Consider the following 16,745-nt stretch of genomic DNA (forward strand, 5'->3'; position numbering starts at 1 on the left):
GCAAGCCTGGTTTCTGATATCATTTATAGAACCAAGAAGAGAACAAAATTTTAGTAAAATCTTACCTACAATGATCTCTGCAGGGTGTAATAGTAGGATTTAAATTTCTTCATAATTGTTGATGTCTTAGAAGTTGCTGCATTCAACAGATTTAATTTAAAATGTTAAAGTTAACCTTAGAGGGTTGTTTTTTTTTTTTTTAATTTGCAGACATGATAGTACTTTTTTGCTGCTTTCATACTTGAATAGCAATCAACTTTTGTATACAATTCTAGAGGCAGATTTTCTTTACACATCATCCCACTGTGTCTCAGTATTTGTTACTCGGTGGAAGAAATTCGAGTCCCACTCAGTTCAATCCTTTTGAAGGAATCAAGTTGTCTTTTCCTGTTTGTTTAGCAGCAGGAGCTTTTATTTAAATTTGAAATTTCTCACCTGGAAACTGTCCAGTCTTGATTTTTTCTTCATGCATTTTTCCTTGCCAATGTTAAAAATTCTCTCAACTTCCAATTTCAGATATCTTTCAGATCTCGAGAGTAGGTCTTTTTGTTTCTAATTTTTATGGAAGTGTAGTTGATTTACAATGCTGTGTTAGTTTCTTGTATACAGTGAAGTGATCCATGATCCAGTGTATATATAATTTTTCAGATATGTGTATATATATTTTCAGATTCTTTTCTGTTAAAGTTTATTGCAAAATATTGAATGTAGTTCCCTATACTATACAGTAAGACCTTCTCTTAAAAAATTTATTTTATATATAGTAGTTTGTATCTACTAATCCCAAACTCCTAATTTATCCCTCCCTCCCCTATTTTCCCCTTTGGTAACTGTAAGTTTGTTTTCTATGTCTGCAAGTCTATTTTTTGTTTTGTAAATAAGTTCATTTGTATCATATTTTAGATTTCACATATAAGTGAGATCATATGGTATTTGTCTTTGTCTGACTACTTCAGTTAGTATGATAATCTCTAGGCCCATTCCAGTTGCTGCAAATAGCATTATTTCATTCTTTATTATGGCTGAATAGTATTCCTATATATTTGCATATATACCACATCTTCTTTATCCATTCATCTGTTCGTGAACATTTAGGTTATTTCCATATTTTGGGCATTGTAATTGCGCTGCTCTGAACATTAGGGTACTTGTATCTTGGAAAGTGTTTTTACTTAAAATACACTTTTAATCTTGTTTGTGATCCACTGTCCCATGTTAATCTTCAAGGACATTTCTTATTTGTAGATGATGTTTAGATTGGATTTCTATGCTTTGTCCTCTAGTATATTTCTGAGCTCTTTAATGTGTTCTATTCATTTTACATTTGGGATTATTTCTGAAGTGAATCTTTTCTGTTATTGACTTTTCACATTGTCAAATCTGCCTTTCATTGCTTCTATCTAGTAAGGAACCTTTTGGATTTCTTTCTTCTTTTTTTAATGTCTTGTACTATATCATCCTGCATCTTTTCTGGTTTATGAATGAGCCCAGTCTTGGATCCTTATGTTGTCCTTGACGTCTGGAGCCAAGATAACCAGTGATGAAACGCAGCATCAGACTCAGCACCTCTCAGCGATGGCATAACATCCTGTTGTGCAACTTTCTGGAGCCTCTGGGGTAGAGTGTCCCTCTGTAGCTGTGCCAGGAGCCACAGAACAGTTGGAGTCAGTGCACATGAAGGATGAGGAAGGCCAGGCTCTGGGGGCTGCTCTGGATGCTCTTCATCGCAGGTAAGATGCGGAGGAGGCGTGAGCAGGTGAGCTCTTTGCCCAGGACCTGGGGTTGGGGCCAAGCCTTCCACAAGAAAGGTCTCCCTTTTCCTCTGAAGCTCCAGGGGATGTGGCCACCCAAGACAGAACCATCCAGTAGATATGCCACACTGGGTTTCTCCACCCAAACTTAAAAGAATCAGGAGAACACACAGGGCCTGAGAACAGAACTAAAGGGGGTGGGTTAGGGAAGCAAGATGCCTGGGCCTTTTGATGTTGTCAGGGACATGCAAAACCCTGAGTGGGAAACTAATGGTAGAGAAAAACCTCACCTTGACATGATCTAAAGGAATTTTGTTTTTGAGTTTGACATTTTTTCCCCTTTATATTCCATCACGGTGCTTTGGATGTTGAAAGAAGTGTTGGTCACTCAGTTGTGTCCAACTCTTTGTGACCCCATGTCTATCCATGGAATTCTCCAGGCAAGAATACTGGAATGGGTTGCCATTTCCTTCTCCAGGGGATCTTCCCCACCCAGGGATCGAACCTGGGTCTCTCACATTGAAGGCAGACTTTTTACCAACTGAGCCACCAGGGAAGCCTAAACCCCAAAGACATAGTCCATTCAATATATATCCCCCAGTGGCCAAGCTTGGGCCAGGAAACCTGCTATTGCTGAAGACACAGAAGTGCACGGAGAAAAGTGCCTGTTTAAACAGAGGCCATGATCCCAGGGCCCTGAGGCTCTGCTGCTCGGGCTCCGCAGTGTTGCCGGGACCCTTCGCTCCTCTTCCTGCCCAGCTCAACCTTCACTAAAAGTGGAAGCACTTGGAGCTTTTGTTGTTCCTGCTCCCAGTCCTCATGAATACATTGAGAAAATAAGCAGAGAAGGGGAACATATCAACAAGGAGTTAAAAGAAAGGTTTGCTTTGGAAAGACAGAAAGGATTCCAGGGAGAGGATGTTTTCCAGGGACCCACTGCCTTGAGCAAGTCCTGGATAATCACCTCGTAGAGCCTGCACACCAGGGTTACTCTGGGATTCCTTGGAGCTGGGGTAATGATCTGGATGGGGTACATGGGAGTGTGGTTTCCATGGACCACCGCATTTCCTTGTGTCTTTTCCTTTTTTCTTTTTTTTTTAAACCTGTTTTCATTTTGCAGTGGAGACTGTTTATTTATTGATTTATTTTTAGTTTTATTCATTGATTTGCCTGCACTGGGTCCTCATGGTGGGGCATGGGCTTTCTCTAGTTGGGGTGAGTGGCGGCTCCTCTCTAGTTGCAGTGCATCGGCTTCTCATTGCGGTGGCCTCTCGTTGCAGCTCACGGGTTCTGGAGCACAGGTTCAGTAGTTGCGGTGCCTAGGCTTAGTTGCCCCTTGGCATGTGGTATCTCCCTGAAACAGGGATGGAACCTGTGTCCCTGCATTGGCAGACGATTCCCAACCCCACTGGACCACCAGGGAAATCCCTCCTTGTGTCTTATTCATGTTTTTCCAAAGGAGAATGGGAGAAGATGGAAGGTTGAAGACTGAGAGGAAACCAGTGGTTTTTTTCCACTGGGTCCCATCAGGGTAGATTAGGATGTAACATAAAAGCTCCTTCTAGACCCTGTATCCTGGGGAATAGAATTGTTAGTCAGCTATTCTCACTTGGGTTGGGGTTGGCTCTAATCCCAACCAGACAGCTGCTTTGGGCAATCTAGCTCAGAGGTTTAGAGCTGATTCTAGAGTCTTCCCTGGTGGCTCCGACGGTAAAGAGTCTGCCTGCAGCGCCGGGGACCCAGGTTCAATCCATGGGTCGGGAAGATGCCCTGGAGAAGGGAACAGCAGCCCATACCAGTATTCTTGCCTGGAAAATTCCCATAGATGGAGGAGCCTGGCAGGCTCCAGTCCATGGGGTCACAGTTACTGCTGAGTGTTTAAGACACTCTCATTTCATCTTTATAACTTATAAGTTGATACTACTATTATTCTTAGTTTCGAGACTAGGGTCACCAAGAGTCGGACGCTTTCTAGAGTCTGACTATGAGGGTCTGAATCCTGACTTCACACATTTCTCCTATGGGACCTTGGGCAAATTACACAATGTGTGTGTGTGCTCAGTCGTATCTGATGCTTTGCAACCCCGTGCGCTGTAGCCCGCCAAGCTCCTGTGTCCATGGGATTCTCCAGGTAAGAATACTGGAATGGGCTGCCATTCCCACTCCAGGGGAGCTTCCCAATCCAGGGATCAAACTCGTGTCTCTTGCATTGACAAGCAGATTCTTTACCACTAGGCCACCTGGGGAGCCCAAATCACATAATAAGTTCTGGGTTATTAAATACACTTTCTGTCTTCCACTTACCTTGTCTTCAAACTAGGAAAAATAGCAGTGTCAACTGACATGTTATAAAGATTAAATGAGACAGTGTCTTAAACACTTGGCAGTAAAAGGTATTTGTTATTCTTTTTTACATTAATAATATAAAGAAGTCCTTTCTTGAAATGGCGCGAAAAGTGATGTACAGACTTCACTTCTGCGTTAGTTTCTTACTATCTGCTTTCAAAGGCACCTGGCAGGTTTGTGAGCAATCTGTCTCCTGTGACTCCTACTGTCTTGACCCATCCGGGCAGTTATAACAAAATACCACAGACTGGGTGGCTTATAAACAACAGAAATTTACTTCTCCCAGTTCTGGAGGCTGGAAATTCAAGGTCATGGTACCAGTATGCTTGGGTTCTGGGGAAGGTCCTCTTCTGAGTTGCAGACTGACTACCAATTTCCCACTGTATCCTCACGTGGGGGAAGGGGCAAGGGAGCTCCCTGGAGCCTCATTACTAAAGGCACTAATCCTATTCCTGAGGGCAGAGCCCTTATGACCTAACTATCTCCACCTTGAAGTTTAAGATTTCAAAATATGAATTTTAGGGGGACACTAACATTTAGATTAATAAAAGCAGCGATAATTGTAGGTAGTGGTAGCCTGACCTTACTAATGGTAGGTGGATTGACCTACCACTATCCAGCCCATTATTTGGTTTTCCATGAAGGAAGGTATCTCAGGCCTGGATGGATAAACTGTAGTCCCTCAGTAAAGGGAGCCCTGCTGTGTCCAGTGGAAAACACAGACCTGGATCTTCTTACTTCAACTCTACTTGGCCCTCCCATCAGCAAGGATCCCTTGGACCAGACCAGAAATTCATGCCAATTCTAAGTTCAACATTCAAGAGTGTGATTGAAACTTTTGTCCCTGTAATCCAAGGGTTCTCAGCCTTAGCACTATTGACATTATGGGTGGGTTAATTTTTTCTCATGGGGGCCAGCCTGTGCACTGAAGGATGTTTAACAACATCTCTGGCTTCTGCCCATTAGATTCTAGAGCACCTCCTTGCTCCCAGTGATGGGGCTTCCCTGGTAGCTCAGCTGGTAAAGAATCCACCTGCAATGCAGGAGACCCCAGTTCTATTCCTGGGTTGGGAAGATTCCCTGGAGAAGGGATAGGCTACCTACTCCTGTATTCTTGGGCTTCTCTGGTGGCTCAAACAGTAAAGAATCCACCTGCAATGTGGGAGACTTGGGTTTTATCCTTGGGTTGGGAAGATCCCCTGGAGAAGGGAATGGCAACTCACTCTAGTATTCTTGCCTGGAGAATCCCATGGACAGAGGAGCCTGGTGGGCTACAGTCCATGGGGTTTCAAAGAGTTGGACATGACTGAGTGACTAAGCACAGCACAGCATAACTCCCAATCATAACAACCAAAAATATCTGCAGTCATTGCCCAATGTCCCCAGAGGGAAAATTGTCCCCACTGGAGGACCACTGCTGTGACTCCTTGACATTCTGTAATATTTAGAACTCTTTTGGATGCAAGCAACATCCTATAGACCAATCAACACAGTAAGAAAGAGCAGCAGTCTCAGAGAGGATTCTGATTGGCCCAACCTTAGTCATGTGCCCATTTCTAGGCCAATCAGCATGGCCAGTGTGGTGAGATTCTTTGGCTAAGCCTGTGTCTCTATGTCCATCCTGGAGAATATGGGCAGCCCCATCAGTAAAGGTACATAGGATGAGAAAGATGAGCAGCCTGAGAAAGAGGTGATCTGCTACCCAAGGAAGGGAGAGATGAAGACCACACCACCAGACATCAATGTCCACCATGTCCTTGAGACGGCTTCCTCGCCATTTTTCCAATAGTCTCTTGAACTGGTCTCTCTCCTTCTTAGATGAAGTTCCTCTAGCTGTTCAGTGGAGTCACTTTCTGAAAGTAACATTTCTTCACATCCACTTTGCACCGTGTCCCTGGTGGTCTAGTGGTTAGGATTCAGCAGTCTCATTCTGCACCCTGTACATCCTTCTCTATAATCTTTCCCTCCCGTCATGCCCTTGTCACTCATGGTCTTAGCATGTGTCCCACGCTCTGTCTCTATTCAGACAGTTTCTTCCTCCCAAAAACAGTCATTTATGAAAGTTGATTTGCACAAATCATACACAGTCTAACTTTTGTGGTCAAAATCAAACAAACAAACCAAACGAACCCCCATCCCCCAAAGCTACTTGCAGTGATAAGATCTGGGGTCTAATGCTAACTTGCAGGGAAAGCTGCATCTTCTCTGGAGACCTTGAGGATCTTGTCTGAAAATTAGGTGATTTAACAAGAAAGAAATGTGGCTCCTCTCTCTTTCTTTTTTTTTCCCAAAGAGAAGGAAGCTATTCCTCACAAAGCCTAACTCAAATTCTCTGCTTACAGAAATCCAAGCTGCCGCTGAAGTATTCGAGGAGAAGTGTACTCTAGCAGAGGGGCAGACCTTGAAAGTGAGCTGTCCTACCAATACCAACATATATTCCAACAGCCAGAAGGCTTGGCAGAGGCTGAAAGATAACGGGGAGGTCCAGACACTGGCAATCACAGAGGGGTCCAGTCAAGTCCGGGTGGGGAAGTACTTCCTAGAAGACATCCCCAGTGAAGGCATGCTGCAAATCCAAATGGCCAACCTTCAAGTGGAGGACTCAGGACTGTACCGATGTGTGATCTTGGGACCCAGCGATCCCATCATCCTGTTCCACCCTGTCCGCCTGGTGGTGACCAAGAGTGAGTGACCTGGGGGTGGGTGGTATAGTGTGGGAGAGCCATATCAGGTCGGCTGGGACAGTGGTGGGAGCACCAGTAGGGCTGTGGCTCAGGATTTCTAGAAGCTTATGATCTTGCTCCTTGTTTCTAGAAGCTCCTTGTTTCTCATTTGAGGTCCTTGAGAGACATTTGGCCCAATGGTAAGAAGGGATTGCATCTCATTCTTTGTATGGGATTCCTCTTTGGAAGCAGAACCTAACATGCTGTGCTATTGTAGGAAGTGGGATATGGGGAAAGGTGAATGATGGACTTGGGACAATTTAGTCTCATGCTTCAGGTCTGCATGTAGAAGTCATTTCCTTGGGAAGCCTCTGTGAGTCACCCTCCCTTCCTAAGGATGCATCTGAGGTCCCTCCTGTGTGCTTCCAAAGCAGTCCTCCTCAGACCTTAAGTGGGCACCAACCAGCTGGGGGTCTTATTTTAAATGTAATACGTCTAGGATGGGACCTAGACTCTGCATTTCCAGCCTCTTCACAGACAGTGCTGGCGCTGCTGGTCCATGGCTTCTGTTTTGAGTAGCAAAGCACCAGGGCTCACTTGGTACCCTCTTCATAGACAGCTCAGTCTCACTGGATGAAGTAGTGGCCAGTTCCCTTAACTGTCTCCCCTATTCATCTTTGAGAACCTTGAGGAAATCATCTGCCTTATTCGACTCTATATCTCTAGCAACTGATGAAGTGCCTGGCATATAGTAGGGCCTCCACAGATGTTGACTGGATGAATTAAGGAAAGCAAATTAGAACGGGGGCAGATTCAAGTTCCTAGCCCCTGTGGAGCCCATATCTAAGGAAGACAAGACACATCTGCAGTGTATTAATGAAAGATAACTTGCAAAGCAATAAGCCACAGGTACAAGTGAGTGCAAGGCAGAGAGAATGGTATAAGATAATCAGGGAATTATTCTTGAAGAAGGGCACATATGGATTGGTGAACAATAGCAGGCAAGTGCATTTCCAATAACATGAATAGCCTGGAAATACCTTCCTGCTTCCTTATCTCCCTCCTTCTTTCCTTCCTTCTTTCCTTCCTTCTTTCCTTTTCCCCATCTCTGACCCAAGCAATGCCACACTATTTCTTTATTAAAATAAAAAGCAAAAGGAAACCTTGGTTCATGAGTGGCCATTCATTTCCCTCCGAAGTTCCATTTACTGTACCACTCATCCTTCCATCTATCCATCATCTGTCCAACCATCCAATGTGCTTTCTTGCAGATTCTTTGGGAACCCCTGCCTCAGATGAGTATCCTTGCCAGGTCTCTGTTCAGAATCCCACCCCACTTCCCGTCACCACCAAGCTCCGTCCCAGGCCCAGGCCCAGGCCCAAGCCCGTGACCCAACCCATCCCCACATCAGCTGATAGGCTCTCCTCTCCTGGCTTCACAGTCACTCCCACAAATGTGACACACGTCAACAGGTATGGTTTCCAGGTCTCTGGGCCCTTGGATCGGACACCAAGTCCTTTGATTCCCAGTCCATGTGCTTAGAGGGTGTGGGGAGTGAGGGATGGGGGAGTGTAGAGGGCAGGGTGGGTTTGAGTCGTCTCTGTCGGGTGGATCTTCCCAGGGGAGGAAGGAGAGTGCTGGTGCTGGAGAGAGGAGGGGGCTTGAGGAGGGGGCTCTTGGAGGCAATGATGCGGCTGCCATTCTCCCCACCGTTTCCCTCTGTGTTTGCTTCTTGCCTGTCAGAGGGGTAAGGAGAGGAAAATGGTGTCTGTGCTGAATTCCAAGGGCTCAGCAAACCCCTAAGTGTAGTGGGAAAAGAGACCCTGGATTCTAATGCCAGCTAGATCGACTGAAAGTGTAACTTCAGGCCACTCAGGAGCCTTCTCTGGCTTCAGTTTCCTTGTTTCTATGGTTGGGGTTGGAGGGGTAGGGGAGGGTAGAAAAAAATCAGAGCTGGAAGCCATAATCTAGCCCAACAGCTCTGAGCAACTGAGGTGTGTTAGGGTATCCTGGAGTGTTAGCTTTTATTTGGCTTGTTTTATTTATTTATTAAAACTTTTTTTTGAATGCACCCTGCAGCATGTGGGATTTCAGTTTCCTAAACAGGGATGGAACTGGCGTCCCCTCCACTGCAAGGCAGAGTCTTGATCACTGGACTGGGGAAGTCCCTGGTTGGTTTTCAATGCTGATGCACGTGACCTCTGTAGACCAAAAGAATTAGAATTTCTGGAGGTGGGGCTGGTCTCAGTAATTTTTATAAGATCTTCAGGCCTCTTAAAATGTGCAGGCAAAGCTAAGAATCATGACCTTTTCATGCACACCCTTTTATACAGTTTATTATTAAATGTTGATTTATCTAAGACTGTGTTTATCACTAAATGTTGACTTAGCAGAGAAAGAAATATTCTTCCGCATTCCTACCAATCTAATGTGTCTTTTTTTGTCCATCTTCTCTTCTAGTTTTTATTCATGCTTGGATATATTTTAATGTGGTGTTAATTCTAATTATACACATTTTCACTATTTTTCTTTTGGCTAAAACTATTCTTCAGTGTTGCTCCTTAGTCTTTGTTGTCAGAATTTCAGCATACTTTTCTATCAGTAGAAAGCCACTGCTCACATAATCCTTTGCCTGTTTTTAGACGTTGAGATTATTTTCATTTTTTGTAGTATTGATAACTCTGAGATGAACATATATTTGTAGATGTCCTTTTCTTCTTTTAAATTGTTCACTCAAAAGAAACTCTCTTAAAAGAAGCCGAACATTTATACTGTCCTGTATGTGTCCTTGTATGCTCAGTCGTGTCCAGCTCTTTGTGACCACATGGACTGTAGCCTGCCAGGCTCCTTTGTCCGTGGAATTCTCCAGGCAAGAATACTATAGTGGGTTACCATTTCCTCTTCCAGGGAGTCTTCCTGACCCAGAGATTGAACCCGCATCTCCTGCATTGGCAGGTGGATTCTTTATCACAGAGCTACCTGGAAAGCCATTTTCCTCTACACATATTGCCAATTTGTTTTCCAAAGGTTGGAAACAATTTGCAGTGAGATCCACAATGCAGAAGAGAAGCAGCGTCACTGCAGGGCTCTGGTATCTAAACAATATATCTGTCAAAATAGATGTGATGCTGAAAGCTCGTATTCTAGGTATGCTGGTGCCAAATCAAATCTCAAAGATGGTTTTGGGTGAAGTAGAAAGGAGTAGCTTTGTTGTTTTGCTAAGCAAAGGGGGCCACTGTGGGCTAATGTTCTCAAAACTATGTGTTGCAACTTGGGGAAGATAGTGACAAGTTTCGCAGTAATTGTTCAGAGAGGGTGTGATCAGCTTGTGAACATTCTTCTGATGGGCTGGTGATGACATAAGTAGGAGACAGCATCCTCATCCTTCAGGTCCAACTGGTCTAGGGTCTACATGCTTGTGGGTGGCAGACCATCATTAATCTTCATTAACTTCTACCACCTGGAGGGGGTTTCAGTATCTGCAAAACAGCTCAAAGATATTGTCTCTATCCACTGATGAGGAATCACAAGCTGGAATCAAGACTGCCAGGAGAAATATCAACAACATCAGATATGCAGATGATATCACTCTAATGGCAGAAAGAGAAAGTAAAGAGCCTCTTGATAGGGGTAAAGAGGAGCGTGAAAAAGCTGGCTTAAAACTTAACACTCAAAAAACTAAGATCATGGCTTCCAGTCCCATCACTTGAAATGACAAATAGATGGGGAAAAAGTGAAAACAATGGCATATTTTATTTTCTTGGGATCCAAAATCACTGCAGATAGTGACTGCAGTCACAAAATTAAAAGACGCTTGCTCCTTGGAAGAAAAGCTATGACCCACCTAGACAGCACATTAAAAAGCAGAGACATCACTTTGCTGACAAAGGTCTGTATAGTCAAAGCTATGGTTTTTCCAGCAGTCATGTATAGATGTGAGAGTTGAACCATAAAGAAAGCTGAGCACCAAAGAATTGATGCTTTTGAACTGTGGTGTTGGAGAAGACTCTTGAAAGTCCCTTGGACTGCAAGGAGATCAAACCAGTTCATCCTATAAGAAACCAACCCTGAGTATTCATTGGAAGGACTGATGCTGAAGCTGAAGCTCCAATGCTTTGGCCACCTGATACAAAGAGCTGACTCATTGGAAAAGACCATGATTCTGGGAAAGATTGAGGACAGGAGGAAGTGATGACAGAGAATGAGATGTTTGGGTGGCATCGTTGACTCAATGGACATCAGTCTGAGCAAACTCTGGGAGATAGTGAAAGACAGGGAAGCCTGGCATGCTGCAGTCCATGGGGTTGCAAAAAGTCAGACACAACTGAGTGACTGAACGACAACAACAATTGATGGGAAAACAGAACCTTGCCCGGAGGCTGCTCTTGACTTTTTCTCCCTGGTCTTGCATCCCCAGCTCAGTTCAGTTGCTTAGTTGTGTCTGAGTCCTTGCAGCACTATAACTGCAGCATGCCAGGCTTTCCTGTCCATAACCCATTCCTAGAGCTTGCTCAAACTCATGTTCATCAAGTTGGTGATGCCATTCAACCATCTCATCCTCTGATGTTCACTTCTCCTCCCGCCTTCAATCTTTGCCAGCATCAGGGTCTTTTCCAGTGAGTCAGTTCGTCCCATCAGGTGGCTAAAGTATTGGAGTTTCAGCTTCAACATCAGTCCTTCCAATGAATATTCAGGACTGATTTCCTTTAGGATGAACTAGTTTGATCTCCTTGCAGTACAAGGGACTCTCAAGAGTCTTCTCCAACATCACAGTTCAAAAGCATCGACTCTTTGGTGCTCAGCTTTCTTTATGGCCCAACTCTCACATCCATACATGACTGCTGGAAAAATCATAGCTTTGACTAGACAGATCTTTGTTAGCAATGTAATGTCTCTGCTTTTTAATATGCTGTCTAGGTTGGTCACAGCTTTTCTTCCAAGGAGTAAGTGTCTTTTAATTTCATGGCTGCAGTCACCATCTGCAGTGATTTTGGAGCCCAAGAAAATTAAGTCTGTCACTGTTTCCATTGTTTCCCCATCTATTTGCCATGACGTGATGGGTGATGTTATCTCCATATCCTCACTGTAAAGAAAGCTGAGCACCGAAGAATTGATGCTTTTGAACTGTGGTGTTGGAGAAAACTCTTGAGAGTCCCTTGGACTGTAAGGAGATCCAACTGGTCCATTCTGAAGGAGATCAGCCCTGGGATTTCTTTGGAGGGAATGATGCTGAAGCTGAAACTCCAGTACTGTGGCCACCTCATGTGAAGAGTTGACTCATTGGAAAAGACTCTGATGCTGGGAGGGATTGGGGGCAGGAGGAGAAGGGGACGACAGAGGATGAGATGGCTGGATGGCATCACTGACTCGATGGACGTGAGTCTGGGTGAACTGGGAGATACTTCTCTGGGCAATCTTGATTTCAGCTTGTGCTTCATCCAGCCTGGCATTTCCCATGATGTTCTCTGCATAGAAATTAAATAAGCAGAGTGACAATAGACAGCCTTGATGTAGTTCTTTCTCAATTTGGAACCAGTCTGTTGTTTCATGTCTGGTTCTAACTGTTCCTTCTTGACCTACATACAGATTTCTCAGGAGGCAGGTAAAGTGTATTCTCATCTCTTGAAGAATTTTCCGCAGTTTGTTGTGATCCACACAGTCAAAGGCTTTAACATAGTCAATAAAGCAGAAGTAGATGTTTTCCTGGAACTCTCTTGCCTTTTCTATGATCCAACAGATGTTGGCAATTTGATCTCTATTCCTCTGCCTTTTCTAAATCCAGCTTGAATATCTGGAAGTTCTCGGTTCATGTACTGTTGAAGCCTCACTTGGAAAACTTTGAGCATTATTTTGCTAGCGTGTGAGATGAGTGCAATTGTGTGATAGTTTGAACATTCTTTGGCATTGCCTTTCTTTGGGATTGGAATGAAAATTGACCTTTTTCAGTCCTATGGTCACTGCTGAGTTTTCCAAATTTGTTGGCATATTGAATTCAGCACTTTCACAGATGATGATCTTTTAGGATTTGCAATAGCTCAACTGGAATTCCATCAGTTACACTAGCTTTGTTCATAGTGATGCTTCCTCATGCCCACTTGAATTCAACACTCCAAGATGTCTGGCTCTAGGTGAGTCATCACACCATCATGGTTATCTGGGTTCAGTTCAGTTCAGTTCAGTTCAGTCGCTGTCGTGTCCGACTCTTTGCAACCCCATGAATCGCAGCATGCCAGGCCTCCCTGTCCATCACCAACTCCCAGTTCACCCAGACTCACGTCCATCGAGTCAGTGATGCCATCCAGCCATCTCATCCTCTGTCGTCCCCTTCTCCTCCTGCCCCCAATCCCTCCCAGCATCAGAGTCTTTTCCAGTGAGTCAACTCATTGCATGAGGTGGCCACAGTACTGGAGTTTCAGCTTCAGCATCATTCCCTCCAAAGAAATCCCAGGGCTGATCTCCTTCAGAATGGACTGGTTGGATCTCCTTACAGTCCAAGGGACTCTCAAGAGTTTTCTCCAACACCACAGTTCAAAAGCATCAATTCTTTGGTGCTCAGCTTTCTTCATAGTCCAACTCTCACATCCATACATGACCAGTGGAAAAACCATAGCCTTGACTAGATGGACCTTTGTTGGCAAAGTAATGTCTCTGCTTTTCAATATGCTATCTAGGTTGGTCATATTAGGAAGGTCTTTTTTGTATACTTCTTCTGTGTATTCTTGCCACCTCTTCTTAATATCTTCTGCTTCTGTTAGGTCCATTCCATTTCTGTCCTTTATTGAGCCCATCTTCGCATGAAATGTTCCCTTGGTATCTCTAATTTTCTTGAAGAGATCTCTAGTCTTTCCCATTCTATTGTTTTCCTCTATTTATTTGCATTGACCACTGAAGAAGGCTTTCTTATCTCTATTCTTTGGAACTGTGCATTCAGATGGCTATATCTTTCCTTTCCTCCTTTGCTTTTAGCTTCTCCTCCCTTCCCTAATTAACAACTGCTTGAATCTGCCCCCTGGGGCTCAGGGAAAGCCATGGAGGCTGAATGAAGGTTGTTTCCTAAAATCAAAGAAATGGGGGATACAAGAACCTTGTGCCCAGGAGCCCCACAGGACCCTGCATGGTATCAGACATGAGCTGGGACTTGCTTTCATCTATTAACTGTGGACTTTGAGCTCCACAGGGTAGAGGCAGAGTGCCCTCTTCCCCTTCTGTTGTGCCTAAGTGTACAGTACATATAGGAGATCATTAAAATATTTAAAATAAAACACATCTTTACAATAAATGCTATTCTTTTTTTTTTCACTAATTTTCCAGAGTATAAACAGAGAGTGCAAACTTTCGCCCATATTCTTACTAAAGGCTATACCTCCTTCATGTATTGACTTTATGTGTTTTAATTAACACAAACCAGTCTATGTATCAGAGTCCAGTTGGGAAGGCAGAAGCCACTGAGCTGTTTGAAAAAGAGGGAATTTAGTGGAGGGAGCAGTTTGTCCAGGAAATGGAGGAGCAGAGGCGCCTATCTGGGGCTGGAGGGTGTGGCACCTCAGAGGAAGCCGCTGTCACCCTGTCTTCGGAGGGTTCCACGGAGGCAGGCTGTGGAGAAAATCTTGTGCAAATGTTTTAGGAAGGGATCCCAGGAAAAACCATTCCTGGGGAGTGGGACTGGGAGGGAAGGAAACCTAGCAAAGGGTGCCATAACCAAGGTGAGTCTCACAGGGACTAAAAGGGCTTCTGGGCATCACAGGAGTTGTCTGTATGGAGAGGGGGTTGGGGAGCTAGAGCATTTGTACTCCCAGCACCCGGTGAGGGGCACAGGAATTCCCCAGCACTGTGGCTGGAGTGGCTTGGGGTGGGGTGGGATGGGGGTGTCTGGCCGCCTGCATACAGCCTCAGAAAGGGATGCAGTGCTTGCCCTTGAGAGTGGACATGTTCTAGGAGCTCTGTGCAAGAAAACATTCCAGGGCTTGGAAGGGATAAGGCAGGGCACTGGCAGGAGACCCTTGGAGAGGTTACAGTTTGTGGAGCCCAGAGCTGGAACCTCCCTGGGCGGTAGGGCTGGAACCGGGCACAGGCTTGCACTGCAGGGGGCATAGCTGCAAGCTTGAGGGTCTAGAGAGGCATTGCCTTCCAGCCCCAGCCAGGGCAGCCAGGGCTGAACTTGGCTGCCTCAGACATCTAGTTCCTGCAGGTCCAAGACAGTGCCGCAGGCTGGGGGTAGATTTTAGCACAAAAGGACCTGTGCTGCTTTTCTATGGCTGTTGTATCATTTCTCCCTTTGCAGGCTTGTTTATTCAGGTTTAAGTTTTGCATAGGCAAACGTGTTGATTTTTAAATTATTGCTTTGTTTTATTCCTTAATTGTGTTTATCCTACTTCCTGGTGCCTTCTCTATTTTTTTCACTTTATTTTGATCTTAATCCATCAGCGGGGGTGTGGGGGTGGGGGGTGGGGTGGGGTGTTATTTTGCTCTATGCTGTAAATGATAGGAGCAAAGACTTTTTCTTACATTTTGCCATCCAGGTGTCACAAGACTGTTTATTTACTAGACAGTTCTTGCCTACCTTTTGGGCTGCCGATTTCCTTAGATACGAACTCTTAGCTATCCTTAGATCTATATCTGGACTTCTATTTGTTTCTCTGCTGTTTCTCTTTTCAACCCGGTGTCTCATCTCTATGGATTGGTTGTGCTATAACTTATTTTCACGGGCTTCCCAGGTGGCAGTAGTGGTAAAGAACCTCCCAATGCAGGAGACATAAGAGACATGGGTTGGATTCCTGGGTCAGGAAGATCCCCTGGAGGAGGGCATGGCAACCCACTCCAGGATTCTTGCCTGGAGAATCCCATGGACAGAGGAGCCTGGAGGGCTACAATCTATAGTGTTGCAAAGAGTCAGACACAACTGAAGCAACTGAACACACACACAACCTATTTCCACATCTGCTGAGTCTATACAAGCCAAGTTCCTCCATTCATTCGTGTCCTTTTCTTATAGTATCTACTGATGTTTACCCAGGACTTTTAGAATCATGTTGCTGAGGTCTATGAAAATTCATGATGGGATTTTGATGAGGACTGGAACCTCAGTTTATAAATGAGGCCAGAGAGGTGAGGTGACTCTCCCAGGATAGGTCCTGATGCTGAGAATGGAAGCCAGGATTCCTTGCTCTGGGAGCCCTCGCTTTCTCTACCGCATCAAGGTAGGAGGGAGCCTTGTCCGCCTGTCCTTTCTCCCTGATGCCTCTTCTGAACGTGGACTCTGTGCTGTCTACTAAGTATATTTCTAATCAGTAGTTTTAGGTGATGGGACAAACTAGATGCACACGACAGAGCCAGTCAATATGGGGAAAGGAGGGATTGGGAGCAGATGAGCCAAGGGGTTTGAAAGCCCGTGACAAACACACACGTGTGTGGGAGCATCCATGTTCATAGCAGCGCCCACTCTTCTGTCTCCCCCAGGGCTCCTGGGATCAGCATCATCATTCCTGCAGCATGTGGACTCCTGAGTAAGACCCTGGTCTTCATCGGTCTGTTTGCTGTCACGCATAGGTCATTTGCATCTTAGCCACAGGAATCCACAAGAATGACCTCCAACCTCCACCCGTGTCCACCCAGCAGTTGTGCCTGAAGAGGGGTGTAAGGGGAAGAGGCGGGGGTCAGTGATATGAGCTGATCTGTAACTCAGGTGACTTCTAAGGCTCAGGATCCCACCTTCTTGGCCCTGCTAACTCCCTTTATTTAACTGATAATCTTGGATGTGCTTTGTCCCCTCACAAGAGAAGATACAGCCCCACACCTGCTCATTCCACTGGCGGCTCAGGGTTTGCATTAAATACAGACACTTCCTGGGACTTCCCTGGTGGCCCAGTGGCTAAGTCCGAGTTCCCAATGCAGGGGGTCCCCTGGGTTCCATCCCTGTCAGGGAACTAGATCCTGCTTGCTGCAACGAAGGTCAAGGATCCCTTGTGCTGCAACTAAGACCCGGCA

At 45.2% G+C, this 16,745-nt stretch overlaps 1 protein-coding gene across 1 annotated transcript; it reads left to right on the forward strand.

Annotated features, from left to right (window-relative positions):
• Positions 1–962: 962 nt before the first annotated feature.
• Positions 963–16,745, forward strand: TREM1 (triggering receptor expressed on myeloid cells 1). Its single transcript, XM_005896440.2, has 4 exons — positions 963–1,730; positions 6,440–6,781; positions 8,032–8,233; positions 16,218–16,745. Exons 1-4 carry the CDS (start codon positions 1,682–1,684, stop codon positions 16,321–16,323), a joined length of 699 nt encoding a protein of 232 aa, XP_005896502.2. The 5' UTR covers positions 963–1,681; the 3' UTR covers positions 16,324–16,745.

This window comes from Bos mutus, chromosome 23 (genome assembly GCF_027580195.1).
Source record: "Bos mutus isolate GX-2022 chromosome 23, NWIPB_WYAK_1.1, whole genome shotgun sequence".
Classification (NCBI taxonomy): domain Eukaryota; kingdom Metazoa; phylum Chordata; class Mammalia; order Artiodactyla; family Bovidae; genus Bos; species Bos mutus.

Excerpts from the sequence above, each read along its gene's own strand:
- TREM1 (XM_005896440.2), top strand. The coding sequence starts at position 1,682 with ATGAGGAAGGCCAGGCTCTGGGGGCTGCTCTGGATGCTCTTCATCGCA. Across the intron at positions 1,731-6,439 it reads CTGGATGCTCTTCATCGCAG|AAATCCAAGCTGCCGCTGAA; the intron begins GTAAGATGCGGA and ends CTCTGCTTACAG. Across the intron at positions 6,782-8,031 it reads CCGCCTGGTGGTGACCAAGA|ATTCTTTGGGAACCCCTGCC; the intron begins GTGAGTGACCTG and ends GCTTTCTTGCAG.